The sequence below is a fragment of the Falco punctatus genome (genome assembly GCF_963210335.1).
Source record: "Falco punctatus genome assembly, chromosome: 4".
In the NCBI taxonomy this organism is placed as follows: domain Eukaryota; kingdom Metazoa; phylum Chordata; class Aves; order Falconiformes; family Falconidae; genus Falco; species Falco punctatus.
Genome location: NC_137583.1, coordinates 27,549,088 through 27,565,102, shown reverse-complemented (window position 1 = coordinate 27,565,102; position 16,015 = coordinate 27,549,088). Strand labels below are relative to the sequence as shown.

General features: G+C 44.5%; 2 protein-coding genes and 1 long non-coding RNA gene across 4 annotated transcripts in view; 2 read left to right on the top strand and 1 right to left on the bottom strand.

The window, feature by feature from the left end:
- TEKT4 (tektin 4) overlaps positions 1 to 12,883 on the top strand; it is a 73,063-nt gene extending 60,180 nt beyond the window's left edge. Inside the window, exons 5-6 of the mRNA XM_080386622.1 lie at positions 162 to 316; positions 2,017 to 12,883. Of these exons, the coding sequence (XP_080242748.1) occupies positions 162 to 316; positions 2,017 to 2,236 (375 nt within the window). The 3' untranslated portion in view covers positions 2,237 to 12,883. The remainder of the gene's footprint in view (positions 1 to 161; positions 317 to 2,016) is intronic.
- LOC308063536 overlaps positions 1 to 16,015 on the bottom strand; it is a 673,278-nt gene that overhangs the window by 255,519 nt on the left and 401,744 nt on the right. The gene's annotated exons all lie outside the window — the stretch shown is intronic.
- Positions 12,883 to 16,015, top strand: part of C1QTNF8 (C1q and TNF related 8) — a 34,997-nt gene continuing 31,864 nt past the window's right edge. For both annotated transcript variants that reach the window (XM_080386599.1, XM_080386594.1), the window contains exon 1: positions 12,883 to 16,015. This exon is cut by the window's right edge. The gene's annotated coding sequence lies outside the window, so the exon portion shown is untranslated.

Below are 16,015 nucleotides of genomic sequence, written 5' to 3'. Positions count from 1 at the left end.
AACTAAAGATGTCAAAACCACCTTTGTACTTCTATTTCTTCTATATTTTGGCCAAGTAAGAGGTCAAGACTACAACTGATTCACTAGGACCATGAACAGCATGCACAGACACTATATGTATCTTTTTTTAAACAGTTCTTTTTCTTGATTATCCTCTTTAGATCCTTAAAGAGATTGGAGAACAAGAAGCTAATATTGCTGCTCTCAAACAAACTATCAAAGACAAAGAAGCCCCGATGAAAGTTGCTCAAACAAGGCTGTATGACAGGTCTTTCAGGCCCAATGTAGAGCTCTGCAGAGATGAAGCACAGTTCAGGTAAACACTATTAAACAAGTCCTCCAGGGTGTCTGTTCTATCCAGAAGTGATGTTAGACAGTTTTTGCACTTTTTATCGGTGACGTGTAGCCTTTAGCTTTTATTGCTAGATTTGATTCTGATATAAGTCAGAAATAATTCAATTGACTGAAATCACTATGAGGAAGATACCATTTTAATCTAATGCAGGGGTCCTCAAACAATGGCCCGCAGGCTGGATACAGCCCCCAGGGTCCTCAATCCGGCCCCCGGTATTTAGAGACCCCCTCGCCGCCCCCCTCCCCCCCCCACCCCCGCCCCGCCGGGGGTTGGGGGGGGAATCCAAGCAGCCGCAGATGACTGCCTGCTACTTCATCCACACGCCGGCCCCCTGGTTAAAAAGTTTGAGGACCCCTGATAATGTATTGACAAATGGAAGTGTTATAGGCTCAATTCTGCCTTTTGTCTCTACGCTTTCTTCTCTGAACTGTGTGGTTTCTTTTTTTATTTAAATGAGCCAAAAAAATACAACAGCAGGTGGATCACTTGCAACCCTTTTGCTGTTAGCCAAAGTTCACCACGAGGTGGACCATGTACCCAAAGAATTACGCTTTGGTGCCGAGAATATAAATGGGCTGCACATACTCATAGTCTGAGAGGAGTCCTCAGTATTGTGAAGCATTGGGCTGGTGGCATTTGATTTTCAGTAATAATCCGTTTTAAAACTGGGGGTCAACAAATCCTTTCAAATTAAAGGTCTGAATGTCACATTTGTCAGTTTTGATCTCATTATAAGCTTTGTAATTGATTCTCCTCCTTCACATTTTCCTATCCTTAGGAAAAGTGGGGAATCAGCTTTTGCGGGCTTACAGTATCCTTGTAGCTCAGGTGCCTACCCTGCAAAGCCAATATGATGTTCTTTAGACAGCAAGGAAGAAGTTATAATTAATCCAGATGTGTTATAGCAGCTCGGGCACCCTCATTTAAGGTCCTGCTTCAGCAGACCATGTATGTGCAGTATGTGCATGGCCTTTAGTGGGATTTAAGGACACATGCAAGTCCTTTGCTGAATGGGCATGTGTTTAATTGCCAGGCTTATACTGTTTGTAGTTACTCAGTTTGCATAGCACATAGGGATCTTGTTTTCCCAGGAAGTAAATATGTGCCTTCTCTGCAGGCAGATTGCAGTAAAGCACCTGACCCCCACTGACTTTTAATTGAAATGATGTGCTGCTTTTAAAATGGTTCGCTGCTTGTTTTAAAATGATATGCTGCTACTTCTTTAAAAGCTTATCTGCTTTTGAAGTAAAGACTGTTTTCTGATCTCTGGTGCAAGTATCATCTTTAATACTTGAGTTTTATACCAGTGAACAAAACGCTGATCCAGTCAAACTGGACTTACCTAACAGTTTTTGCTCTGTAATTCTTAGTACAAGTGTCCTATGCAGTGGGAGAGGATGAGGATGGATAGGTCCACTGTGCTTAGTGGTAAAAGACGTTCTTGGTACTACTGAAATCATGGCAGACTTCTGTACAGAAGCTGTGAAAACGAACGCTGCTTTTGACCAAGTATGTGTATGCAGAACCTCTCTGAGGTCCTTCGTTGTTGAGTATTATGATTCTATGGCTGTTGGTCTTTATTCCCATTACAGTTCTTATATTTTTTTGAACACCAACTGGCTACAGCTCTTTTTTTTATTACTTAACATAATTCTGTTCAGGTTGATCAGTGAAGTTGAAGAGCTAACGGAGTCCGTTGAATCCCTGAAGAAAAAACTGCTGGAATCTGAACAGTCTCTGAGGAACCTGGAAGACACACGGATGAATTTAGAAAAAGAAATAGCTGTGAAAACAAACAGTATTTTTATTGATAGACAAAAGTGCATGGCCCACCGCACACACGACTCCCTTATTCTTAAATTAGCAGGTTACCAGCAGTAATCTCAGTATGAACTATGCAAAGTCTGAAAGAAAAATGTAATCTAGGATCTCTCATATAAAATACATGGATGGCGTTATACACAGAAGTACTGTATTCACTGTATTTTCTTCTATTTGGGTTAAAATGCGTTAGTTTAGCATTATGGTGGGCTTTGAGTCTTGTCTTTAAAAGTTCTGTAAAACCTTGCCTGTGAAAGTATAGTGAGTTTAGAGCACAGCTTACAGGTAATTCATTACATCTAGAATGTATCTATATCATAGATGCATAATTTATACCGTATGTATTATTTGGGATTTTTACTCTAGTAAGAGAATATATTGAGTGAATATTTATTGTGAATAATAATGATAGACGCAGGTGCAGATAGAACATTTATAGCTTGCTAGCATTTTCAGGCAGCCTGAAATGACAGCAGTGAAACTGCTTGCCTGACAGATCACATGATCAGCAAGGAAACAGATGAAAAACTTCTAAGCTGCTCAAACATTATTCATAAAAAAAAAGCCACAACAGTTTGTACAGGTTAAATGACAGTCTGCCTGTTGGTAAAAACACTGCCAGCTCGTGACACCTGCGTGTGTAATCTGAAAATCAGTCCAGGGATTTTTAACCTTCAAGTCAATAAAGTTTAGATTTTTTTCAGAAAAAAAACCCCCAAACAACCCTAACCAGCTTGTGAGTAGCAATTGTGACTTTCAACTTAAGCACTTAGATGTTGAATTGGGCTCTTGAGCTGTTCCAGCTATTCCCTGGAAGCAAGGCATGTGTTTGAATTATTACTCATAATGGAGAGCACATCAGATTCATCTACTCCAGGAGAGCAATGTAACAAATGTCATTCATCCATTAGCTTAGTAGGCCACTTGGTTAAATATGTGACATGTCAAAAAAGGGGAGAAGATGACACAGAACACAATTCCATTATGGTTTCCCATATTACAGGTATTTACTTTTAAAAAGCAGCTGAGAAAAAAATCCTCAAAAAGCAAAACACACAAAAAAACAACCCTAGCAAGTGTACATTTGTGAATAACCCTGCTCTGTTAACCAGAGAGGAGAGGCCATTAGCCTATCTGTTTTTCTCACAGACAGCTATTTGTATTATCTTAACTCAGGATGTGCAGAGCACTATTCAGCAATTGTCCTACTGCTAAAAGCCACTACCTTTTCTTTGAAAACCAGCTGCGTCATGAGGGCTTTTGACCCAAGCTTCTGTTTTACAGGCTTTGTGTTCAAGAGTTCTGTTTTGCCTTTTCAATAGATTTTCTCTTTGTGATTGTATTTTTATAGTCCAGATGCCGAATCCTTATTGGAGAGAAATGACATGTAAATTAAAAATAAATAAATAAAAAAGTAGCTCTACGGTGCTTTTCTATGCAAGGGACTTAAAACAGTTACTAAAGATTATTGTTGCAGACTGAACACATTACCCTTCATCCTGCCTTTCTTAAAACACCTTCAGCACCTTTCTTATTGGCAGCATATTCTAGCCTGTTGGTCGTGCTCAGATCGTACAGCCTAATCGGTGCATCACACACCTTGTGTGCAACTACGCAACTGCACGGTTGTGTATAAAACTGACTTTAGCTCCACCAGAAGAGTGAAACACTGTAAAAGGTGGTCCAGTATTCACAGCTGTGATGTTAAAAGAGTTTTGGTCATTTAGCCCCTAGCACTCTAGCCAGTGCTGCTTGTTTGGTCACGTGTACACACAGAATAGTGGGGGGAATAAGACAATGAACCAGGCTTTATTCCAATGGGAATATTCACAGAAACCTTTCAGAAAGCAGCAATGTGTTCAAATTGACCTTACTCACCCACTAAAGAAAGTCGAATCAAAGAGGAATGCGGGTTATGATGGGATATGGCAGGTGGGATCAGGAGAATATGCAGCTCAGGACCCAAAACTATTAATTTGATTCAAGAGTTTTTCATTAGAGAGAGGAAAGGAAAAATGCTGTCATCTCGGAGACTGTGCTGAGTACAAATAACCTTATGTCCTGTGTGGGGTTGTAAATGGAGCTTTCCCTAATCAAAGCCTATCAGTCTAATTTACCTTTGGAACTAAATTAGTCTGCCCTTGCTTCAGGCCTATCAAGGAACATCCTGCTCTGGTGGTAGAGTGTAATCACTGCCCTATTCACATGGTGATAGATGAGTATGAGCCAGTTGTAAGAGCGAGAATCAGACGGAATAGCTTCAAGTTTCAGTAATTATTTTTTTCTTTAATTACTGATTAAAAAAAATAATAATTAAAGCCACTGCTCTAGCATGTAAATATGTTTTTATATATTTTTAATAATTCATTCTTAAGCTGAGAATTTCCCCAGAACTGTTTTAAAACATGTTTTAGCTGGCTCTTGTGTGAGCTGGAATCACAGGTGAGCTAGAGCTGCCAATTGTCTTGAGCTCGACTTGCTAATCTGTATGAAAAGTGTGGACTTTTTTCGCCTCTTTAGGATTATTTTGTTTATTAACCTGAGAGATTTCTGGTTATGAAGGCAAGGTTTAATTTCTGGAAAGTCTGAGAGTTTTCTCGTCTGCTTACAGGTAGAGGAAGGAATTAATGGTGTGATAAATGATACCTTATAATGCCTGGTACAGCAACTTCAGGAAAAGGCAGGAGTGAAGACCGATTAAAAACTTACTTGTTTCTTAAGAGCAGATGACTGGAAGGGGAGCAAAGAAGGTTACAGAGAATGGGATATAATACCTGTGAAGTGTTATCATGAATAATTGATTTTCTCCAAGACTGAACCTTGGAACTACTGTCTAATAATTTCAACCTTGTATGGTGTCACAGGTCACTAACAAAGTCAGTACCAAAGTGGGAGACACCTGCACCATGATGCCCAGGTGAGATTTTTCAGAAGACTCTCTCTCTCCTGACACATGGTACAAAGAATACCTGCTTAAAATATTAATCTGTAATTCAATCTACATAGTAAATAGCCATAAGGACAGCCAGCCCTGTCTTAAAGAAGAGATCTGAACATGGGCAGTTTTTTCTATTGTTCTTCAAGATTCTGTTTGAGGTAATTTGCAGCATAATTACAAAATAACCTGCAGCGAAATGGAAATTATTTTAAAATCTTTTCCTGAGCAATTTTTCCAAGTAATTTCTGGCTAGTCACTTAGTTCTGCTGGCCTCTCTTAAGTAAATTGCATCCCAACATCAGTCTTAGAAGTAATGAAACTCACAGTAACAACTTTAGGCTATATTCAGTGCTCATTAGTGGCCTGTTTCATTCCTAGGATGTGTCTGAGAGCTGGGTTGCACACCGGGTCCGTGGCAGGCTGAGAACCTGAGCAATGAAGAACCTTTAAAGCAGGTCCAAAAATGCCTCGTTCAAGGGTTGTTTGCAGGACCATCGCAAGGTTGTTTGCAAGGCTTGTTTCCTTATATTAGATCCCCTTTTCGCTGACCAGGAATGAGGAGAACTGGCTGAATAGTGGAAGGTCAGTGGAGCTAATATGTCCATAAACAAACAAACAGAGCTGGATTTGCCGTTCATAACATCACTGGATATTATTTAGTAGCTAAGTAGCGTTTGGTAAACCTACTCATCTGGAAAATTTCTTAAAGTTTGTTTGGAAAATAGCTATCTCATATTTGTTACTTGCTCTCCTGTTCAGAGTTTATATACATGAGGTTAACAGAAATAAAATATTTCATGTGCCCAGGTACCCAAGCAGACCAGCCAGTCCACACTGTCAGCAAACTGTACTTTGATCCGTTGTTGTTCCAGCTATTAAATCAATGCTTAAACCCACAGTTGGACTTGATGATCTTAAAGGTCTTTTCCAACCTAAATGATTGTGTGATTCCATGAAAGCCTGCAAGGAAGGATGCCTTCCACACGGCACCTTTGTTACTAGAGGCTTTGCACTCTCCCTTCTCTGGGAACATGCTCATCACCAAATGGATGAGAACTAGTTTGTCTCACTGGAAGTTTTTGCATCCAGTTCCTTCAAAGAAAGTCTGCCTGAAGAACAGCTTCAGTGGGATTCCCACATCTATTCTGCTCATCCTGATCGAGACTGAAACACTCACGATACACCGGAATGACAGCTCATCCTCTGAGATGCTGAGTGCCTTTACTTGCCACTATTGCCTGTTGTCTCAGGAGGCCCAGTAATGATGGGCCCCTCAGGATCACATCCCAGCTGCGTTCCTCTCCGAATGAGGGACCAACAGTCTGTTCTTACCATTCTGTGGGTGATGAAGGCAGTTGTTTCTATGACAACCTCACTACCACATCCGTATTTCAAAAAATCATGTGTATAGGGGGATATTCTGGCTACTATGACTTGGTATATGTGCCAGGCACATGCATTTCAATCCTACAGGCTCCTCTTAAGCTTTCCTTGAAAAAAAAAACAAACAAAAAAACCAAAAAAAACCATGGGAAGAGTAAGCAAGTTGAGTATTTAGGAGGACTAGACAGTAAAGAAAATTCCTGTTTTGATGCAAGCCCATGTTGACAAACTATTTTAGACACCTGGCTCCTAAGACAATATTTTTCAGTCCCATGGGTTTTGACAGGAATTAAGAAAATCAGACTTTTGTATCATCCATGGTACTGTTGTGTGGTGAGGAAAATCAGCTGCTGCAAGAATGCCCTTTCCTGCAGAGATGGATTTTACCCCAAACGCTTACAACAATAGCAGCTCCAAACTGGGGTTCTGGAAATGTGCCTCAGTTTGCCTGATGTGCAGACCACGCTAGGACATGCTTTGTTTTAGACACAGCAGCAGGATTTAGCCTGTTGTTTGGAAATGAAGATGTGTGGCAAGTTGATGGAGAATGATCCCACTTTGGCTCCATTTGCTCCTTTTCCCTGACCTCTTGCAATTCAGTCATATTGAACAGGCTACATCTCTGCTTGTGATGCTCCTCCATATATGGAGATAAATTTTGTCTTTTCTCTTTAAACACCTTTTATTATCTGTTTGGAGAATGAAAAAAAGAAGCCAAACTAAGTCAAGCCTCCATGGAAGAACAACTATGCTCCTCTCAAATGCCACACCAAGATCTGCTTCAAGAGTGACTGTAGTATCAACAGCCCGGCCACTCTGAAGTAAAACAGCAGCAGGAATGAATGAAATCTTCAGGAAGAAGGCCACAATGGGTAAAAAAAAAAAAAAAAATAAAAAAATTAAAAAGTGTAGGAAAACAAAGTATTTTATTGCTGATTCTTAGAAGATTTATATAAACATAATGACAGGGAAGAAAAACTGAATGGCCTTTTCACATAGTCTTGCAGTTAATCAAGACGACTGAGGTATCCATCGTGGGGTAATTTGGGAGGTTTTTTTTAAAAATCTTCCAGAAAAGAGATAACTCTGAAGATGGGGAGAAAATTCATTTGTTTCTTTAAAATATTGATTGTTCCTTCATTTAAAAATTCATGATGTTGTCAGTGACCTTCAACCTTAAGGGACAAAGATACAGAGATGTCTTTCAAATCAATGGCTTTTAAGTTCTTTAAACCAAAGCAGCACCAAACCATTTGAGATCTGCCTAGAAAACACCCCGTCTCTGTTGCTCCACGGCCAGGGGAAGAGGAAACTGCAGAATAGCAAAGGCCAAAACACAGCTAGCCTGGAAGGGAACAATAATTGCTACTGGAAAAAGAACAACTGCAATTTTACTAATTATTATGAAATACTTCCTGCTCCTGCTAATTCCTCCTGGCTTTCTTGCAGGCACTGACAGGAGCTGGTAGCTATTTCTGATGCCTTATGGACAGCGGAGGTGCACAGACGGCAGTGAACAGGTCTGATTCAGCCGTGAGGCTCCGAGAAGCCAGGGCTGTGGGAATCCATCACCTCCCCAGCTCAGCCTCCTCATGCCAACACACAAAGCGGGGCCAGACCAGCACTTCTGAGCACCCCACAGAGAGAAAACATCTGGGGGTTACAGACTGAAATCAGTGCTAATGCTGCTGTCCTTCCCAGCATAGGCAACTTTCCTTCCCACAGGCTTTAACCATCCTTTCACCCTCATCGTTTCAATATTTCAGACTTTTTCCCACCAGCCTACGTATGAGGAAACACGGAAAGCCAGGAGATGGGTCACCAGCCTCCAGGAGCCTGTCAGCTGGTATTCCCCAGCTCTACCTCCTGCTCCTTGCTTTGGGATTAGATAGCTAGGACATGCACAAGATTGTCACACATCTTGCTAGCGCAGCCCCAGGATGTGAACGATTGCATCAGCTCTGCTGGCATTTAGTCAAGCCACATCATGCTCCCCTGGATGTTCCCTGGCTGAGAACTTCATCTGCCCAGTAACTGCAGGATGAAAGGGTACAGGATGTGGGCAATCCTGAGCCAAGATTCCTGGCATTTTATGACACCAGCTTTTGCCCAAGGATAAATTCAAATCTGTAAAATGGAGGGAGGGATCATAAAGCCTTGTAACTCCCATCCATGTGAATCAGTCACAGGCTGCAGTCATGACAGAGCTCTTAGGTCTCCGTGTACATATTTCAAGAGCTTTAAACAAAACACCCTGTAGCAGCAAAACAAACGCAACCTGTGAGTCGTGCGTGGTTTTGGCTTCATTGCCAAAGGACAGGCAGGAGGTGGATGGAGCAGAGAGCAGCCAAGAGCTATAAAACCGTGACCCTAAAGCTTTCTGGATCAAAGCCAGGCCATCTCCAGGGGGCTGGAAGGCAGCAATGCATGTATTACAAGCCCCCAGACCCCCAGCTGCAGCTGGGGAGAGGGGCAGGCTGGCCGAGGGGCGCAGGCAGGGCAGAGTGCTGGGTGCAGGTGGGGATGAGGATGTGGGGAACCAGCACTGTCGCTCTTGGGCATCCAAAGGGCTCTGAGCAGGGCTTGGTCAACATGTCCTTCCCAGGTGGGACATCTGCAGATGCTCCCCGGCTGCTGTACCCATGAGGTGCAGGATTTGCCTTCTGGATGGTGCGAGGCAAACCAGTGCTGCGAGGAGCTGGGGTTGCTGCCTGCTGGTCTCTCACAGCCTTTCCTTTAAACCTCTCTGTTGCCCCTTGCACACGAGGTGGAAGCCTGCCTAGGTGCTGAGCTTTCTCCTCACATGTGGTTAATGATCTTCCCATCTTTCTTTTTTGAGTTTTCAGGACATTTGAGAGAAGTTTCCTTCAAGGCAGGGGCTTTCCTCCAGGAGGGACTGTGGCCACTCCTGCCCACCCATGCTGCCAGGATGAAGGGCTTACCGGCATCCCAGGAAAAAAGATACAGTCCCTGATAATCGTGGGGCTGTAATCAGCTCTCACTTAGCTGGAGCTGCGCTTAGCTGGAGCTTTTCTCACTGTATACACATTTTCCAAAACCCATCAGGTGCCGCAGAGGAAACAGCACAACAAAGCTTTGAGCCAGCAGGACTCTGGTGGAGCTGTATGTTGTGGCAACACAGTGTCTAGACCATGAATTACCACCCAAATTTTTCATTTCATGTCTGTTTAGGAGAGAAAATGGAGAGTGGGATAACAGGACTTTTTTTTTTTTCCCCTTTTTTTCCCTAAATATCACACAGCTCATTTGAGCTGTATTCACAGATTGAGCAAAAATATGGGGTTTAGCCCAGACCTGTAATGGCAGAAAAAAGTGACAAAACAGAGATTAAATGTGGGACTTGTTATTTGGAAATGTTTGCAGTTTCTTCCTTCTTAACCAGCTCTTTTTGAGAACCTATTAACTGGGTGAATCATTACTGGCTGATCTAATTCCCTCCAGAACTGAGTCAAGGCTACTCAGCAGCTCGGGGAAGGTGAGATGCAGCGAGGGAAAGGGAGAGGTTACAGATTTCATCCATAGCTGCTCTTCCCAGAGATGGCTGGTCAGAGATGTCAGTGATATGGGAACATGGTGGGATCTTCATTTTGGGACAGTTTCTTCTGCCAGGCAGTGAAATTACCTGCTGCAGCATGAGCCCACCAAAACAGCTGTGCTCAGTCCATTTAGAATCCACATGGGAGTAACTGGGTGTCCTCGTTCCCCAGTGAGGCACATCTGGCAGAGGTAGAACCCTCAGCAGTGGTCCCTGCGGTGCCCTGTGTGCCCAGAACCCTGGGGACAGCCCATCCTGGGTGCTGGCACCTGCGGTCCCAGCTGTGGGCAGTGCACTGAGCTCCTGTCGCAGCTTTTGGCGCTGCGTGGGTGCAGACATGGGGGCAGCCCCCCACACTGGGAACTGCAGAGCAGGATTACACATCGAATACATTGAAATCCACTAAAGTCTTTGGCTGTATTTCCATTTCAGACACTTATCCCATAATGATGGAGTGCCTTGTTCAGATGTGCGCTCATGATTAAGGATTGCCTTCAGGCCTTGTAAACAGAAGATCATTTTTATGGTTGCTGCAGTGTATGAGCTCTTCATAGGAGAGGCTTTTAAAATCCAAATGGGCTCAAGCGTGCAAGAGATTAATGCAGGTCTGTGTGCATCTGTCTCAGTCTGTAAATTCCCTTTTTTTTTTTTTTGCGAAGGCCAGTTCAGTTGTAAAACAGCTCTGTGCTTTCTGGGAAAGTCTGGGAGACTTTCTCTGCCCATGCACAGTGGTCACTTGTCTGGAAACCTGGCAGTAGGTTACCGTTAAAAGCCAACCAAAGTCTATTGCCAAAAACCAGGTTTGCTGCAGTGTCTACACTGCTGATGAATGCAGCAAGCAGCTTTTTTAGATTTTCAGAAGATGATCCTGTGTTCACAGGACAGCATCCTCCCATGGTTTCTGGCCTGAGGAGCAATGCTGAGTTACAGTGGAGTTCGCAGAGCTGTGGAGTCTTCACAGCACAAGATGGACTGAGGCACCGAGGCTAAGGATATTCTCAGAGCAACTTAACAAGAGCTGCCCAAAGCACAGGAGGGGCAATTTTGCCTCCATAGGTCATCGTTACCAAGTTGCTCAGTAGCAATTCTGCCTGGGAATGGGCTGCAGGCAGCATGTGGGGGCATGAGCAAACTCCGTCATCACTCCCATAACACAAACAGGGCTTGTCCTCCTAGGAGGCCGGCCTCATTCAACGCCACTGGCCAAACAAATGTAGAAAACATCACAGAAAAACAAGTGAATAGCTATAAAAACTTGTGCTTGGTCTCTGCTGCCTTCCAAAGAAGAGGGCAGGGCTTTGACTGTGCAGCTCAGCTTATGCTGAGAGATGATAAAACTGAGCAAGCAAGTTCTTATATTTAATTAATTTCAAATTATTGCTTCCTGCCTCATGGGACTTGTGAGTCTAAACCAGAAACTTCCCCACGGTCTGTTCTCCCTGCCCTAAAATCTGTACTGGGAAGGATCAGACCTCATCCTCCTCCCGGACCCCTTACTCTGTCCCCCTCCTCCTGGCTGCAACAATATTACTTGGTCACTGCAGTTATTACACGCTCAGTTTGCTTTACAGGCAAGAACGGTTTTTACAAGGTCTCTGGAGCTCATGATGCAAAACTGTATCCAACTGTCCTCTTCAGTGAAATGAAGAATTAAAACTAAGGAAACCTGATGCTTTTTGAAGCTGGAAGCTGAAGCCTGTGACAGCAGACAGGCACCTGGCAAACAGCTCGAATTGACTCTGCCGGTGCCATATCCTGATCTCCCATGTGCATCACGCTGCTTCATCCCCTCCCCGCTGCCAGCCCTGGCACCCAGCAAACCTCTCCCATCCACACCAGCATCCCCATCTAGGCTGGATCCCTCCAATGCAAATAAACTTACTGCATTACATGCCTTTATCTAAAGTGTCCTTTAACATGGACTTAGTTCTTACCATGTACTGAAATCCCACCATAATTCCTGGGAAGTAAGCGCTTTCCCAAATTGTAAGAGCAGGAGGACCGGCAGCAGTACCGCACCTGCTGTGAAGCACAGCAGCAACACAAGATGATTTCAGTGCCTGTCTTCTGATGGTGGCCCTGCAAGGTGAAAACTGTGGCAAAAATCCACATGCACTAGGAAACCAAAAAAGTTTAGAAGTAACCTTGTTGAGCAGGGACACTACATTTCCCATTTCCCTTTCTATTTATAAAGAAGTGGTCAGACTGAATGATCTGATGTGCCCAGGACACATCTGTGAAGGCAGAAGGGCAGAGGATTCCTGTTCAAAGGGTGTTCAACACAGGACACTTATTTACAGCCTTATGTGCCTTCACTACCATTAATATAAATAGTTTAAATTGGCATCCCACTATTCTTTTTGGGGAGCAAAAAGGCAACTGGACCTAGGAATACACAGCCACGTTGGCCACTTGCAGCCCAAGGACCACCCTGCAGAGGCACCAGCCTCATCCTGCTGCCAACACTGACATTCAGAGGCATCACTTCTAATGTTGGCCTCTCCTTGGGGCAACACCTGACTAAACCCTCCTGTATGATTTCAAATTACCTTCCTAATTGCTTGGTACAAGTTTTTCCAGAGCTTAGTTCACACTTTGCTCCAACCTTGAGCCAGACTGGTCCATGGGCTGAGCCACTGCTTGGTTTTGTCACCAAAGTCACCTCCTCCTGTGACTCCAACACTTTCCTGTCACAGCACAAACAAACTAGCAAACAGCAAAAAGCTTTACCATTTGTCAAACTCTAGTGGCCATGCTGCTTCTCCATCCTCCAGGGACCAGACCACAGTCCTCCTCATATCTGCTATATTGGGGTTCTCCTTCACCACAGTCCTCCTCATATCTGCTATATTGGGGTTCTCCTTCTCCCCACTCCTCCTCCATTCAGGGCCCATCTTCTCCCATCCTCCTCGGCGCTATTTAACCACTTTGCAGGACAAGTTACAGCTGCACATCGTCAAAGCAAGGCCACAGCTACATATATTACCAATGTCAATCAACCCACTGCCTTCATTCCCCTACACTTTCCCATGGCTGTACAGTGATGCTGGAGAAAGGGAAATTTTTTAACGCATGCAAGAGAGCATCCTGCAGAAACACGAGCATCAAGCCTTTGTGATTATACACATGGCCACCTAATTCTTCATTTGTGTCAAGCACAAGATATGTGTAGGCACTGAGAGGTAAATACATTCCGTAGCTTGTCCCCTAAACTAACATTTAAATTAAAAGAATTAGGCCTCCCAGCACTAAACAGTCTATGTTTAAATGCTTTGCATCTGCTCCAAAATTCCAGCTGACAGTTTAATCAAAGCTCTTACAAATACATTTTCCACCGCTTGCTGCCAGCCCTGATTACTGTCATGTTTTCCTCGCTGCTTGTCGCACGCTGCGGTGAACTCAGAGTTCTGGGGAAAACGTTGCTTTCAGCCCCGTTTGCTGCCCTGTGCTGGTCAGCCTGGTGCAAATCCCTTTGGGGCAGTAAGGAAAACCAGGACAATGACAGGAGGGCTCTGGTGTGGTGTTATGTGCTAGAGCGAACAGACCACTCATGCTGATGGTCTCATTCGGTGTCTCTTTGGAAAAATGTGAGCTGGTTGTAAGAATGGCTTTTTTTTTTTTTTTTCCTGTTATGTGTGAAAAATCAACCAGAAATGCCAAAAAGATCATCGCTTGAATATTGTTATTGTTGCCGTAGAATTGCAACCGTGTCCTGAAGGTCAGGTACAATAAGAAGATGTTCTACAGCAAAGAAACAGGCTGGAGGCCAGGGACTGCACACAGGCTGCAATTATTTTGCGTGACCTTGTCCTGGCCAGCTGCTGCGAGACCGGCCGAGCATCTTCCAGCTGTGGAGAAGGATGTAAGCTGAGGGTGAACCTCAAAAACAAAGGAGAAACCTGAAAACACCTTTACTGGGTTAAAACCTTGCCTGGAATGCTCCTCCTTGCAGTCCTTTCTGCTTCTCTTCCATCTCCTGGACCTTCTCTGGGTGCGCAGCCCTGGAGCTGCTGTGAGCCTGAGCCCCAGCATGCCTGGCGCTGCCCTTGCACCGGCTTCACCACCAGCTGCAGGAATCCAGAGCCAGCTCCGGTGTTAACGCTTTGCAAATGTTTAACAAATGGTCAACTGCTGCCACTAGGCGAGACCCTGCCCTGGCCATCCCCGGGGCCGCAGAGGATGGAGCATCCCATGGACCACAGCCCTGATGCCTCCTGCCCCTCGCATACATGGGGTGAAATGTCATTTACCCTCTAAAAAAGCCATCACTGCTTGATGAGGCCTCAGCCACACTGCTGGAGGAAGATCTGTTGAGGTGTTGGAGGCTGAAACCTTTTTTTTCCTGCCAGACATTGTATTTAGTAGATCACGATGTTTGGTGCATTGATAAGAGATTAAGGAAATTAATGAAAAGGGAAAACCAGCCCAAACCCATCTTTCCCTTTCCACAGAAAGCAGAGTCATGGTACTGCCATTCATTTCAGTTGATGCTTTTAATTGTTCTCTTCTGACATTTCAATTATATGTTTTATGTAAATAAATGTCAGTTTGGGCATGGTCCAGAATAGTTTTGTAGAGACTGTCTTCAAATCCTCTTTAGTCACCTGTACCGACTTCCCAGCTATCTTTCCATCTCCGTACACTGCTGGTCGGGTTTTACAGTGGAGGAGGGAGACTTCGGAGTGCTCACAGCCATCTTTTCCTTATGGATTCAAAACACTCCATTTGGCAGGGCAAAAAAATATTTCTCTAAATCAAAATTACTGCTGACGCTTTTCATGGACTGACGTGGTAAGTGCAAAAAAGCTAAAAATCATCTTGCAAATGGAAGTGGGGTTTAGTTAAACAATATTTTTCTTTGGCAAATGGCTTCAAGGGAAACAAAGAAAGGTGAAGCTGGAGTTTTGCCCTAAGTTTGAACCAAATAACTCCTGTGGCTCTGAGAAATTTAAGCAGCATTACAGCAAAATGGATGCAACGCTTCCCTAAGTGTTTGACCCAGCTCATTATCCTGCAGCCTAAAGGGTGACTCAAATGATTGGTTCAGCTATTATTTTTCATGCTGATGAATGCTCACCTCCACTTATATCCAAAATAAAGGCTTTCTTAAATCAGGAAGAGGGGCAGTTCCCTTGCGGCACTTGGCCCAGGGTGAAGGCACCCTGCATTGTCCCTGCCATCCTCCAGCAGTGGCGGAGATGTGGCCTTGTCTCTGTCACTTAGCCTTCCCATCTAACACCTTTCAGGTACCACAGGATGCTGCTCTGTATTTGTAGTCTCTGGAGGAAGGATTTTGAGCCTATTTCTGAAGGCTGAGGCTGCCTGGGTCTCCTCTGCAACCTTTGGGCACTATCAGCTGACGCCTCTGTGCAGACGAGGTAAAAGAAAGTTCACAAAATCTCCTTCCTTATTCTCACTCCTGCTCTGAGATTGGCCTAAAAATATCTCTCTGGGAGCAAGATCTCTCCTGCATGAGCTTGGGTTTTGGCTCACTGCAGGCAGTGCTGGCCCCCAGCACCGGTGGGAACCTCACCTGCTCCTGGCACAGCGGGGGCAGACCCTGCGCTTCGCTTTTCCAAGCCTTGCGGAGAGGCACCAGGCAGTGAATCATGGATGTTTTCCTGGGTTTGGTGGAGGGCTGGAGCTTGGCACAGCAGCAGAGAGAGCCCAGCTTGGCCAGCATGCCCAGTTCTGAGCGTGCAAATCCACCTTGGTGTGGAAAACCTCCCCCCTTGCCTTCTAACCCCCTTTGCCAGAGGCAGCTGGAGATGTGCCAAACCCACTTATTAGCTGTTCTCTTTAAAGCCAGAGTTGTCTCCTCAGCCTCTTCCTTTCAACACCGCCCATCTTTTATTACCAGGATCAGAGGCATCTCTCCACCTTCAGCCTCTCCAGCTTTTCTTGCAGGGCCAGGTCTGGGGAGGGGGGATGCCCCCAGGCACTCAGCCCCGCTGCCCAGCCC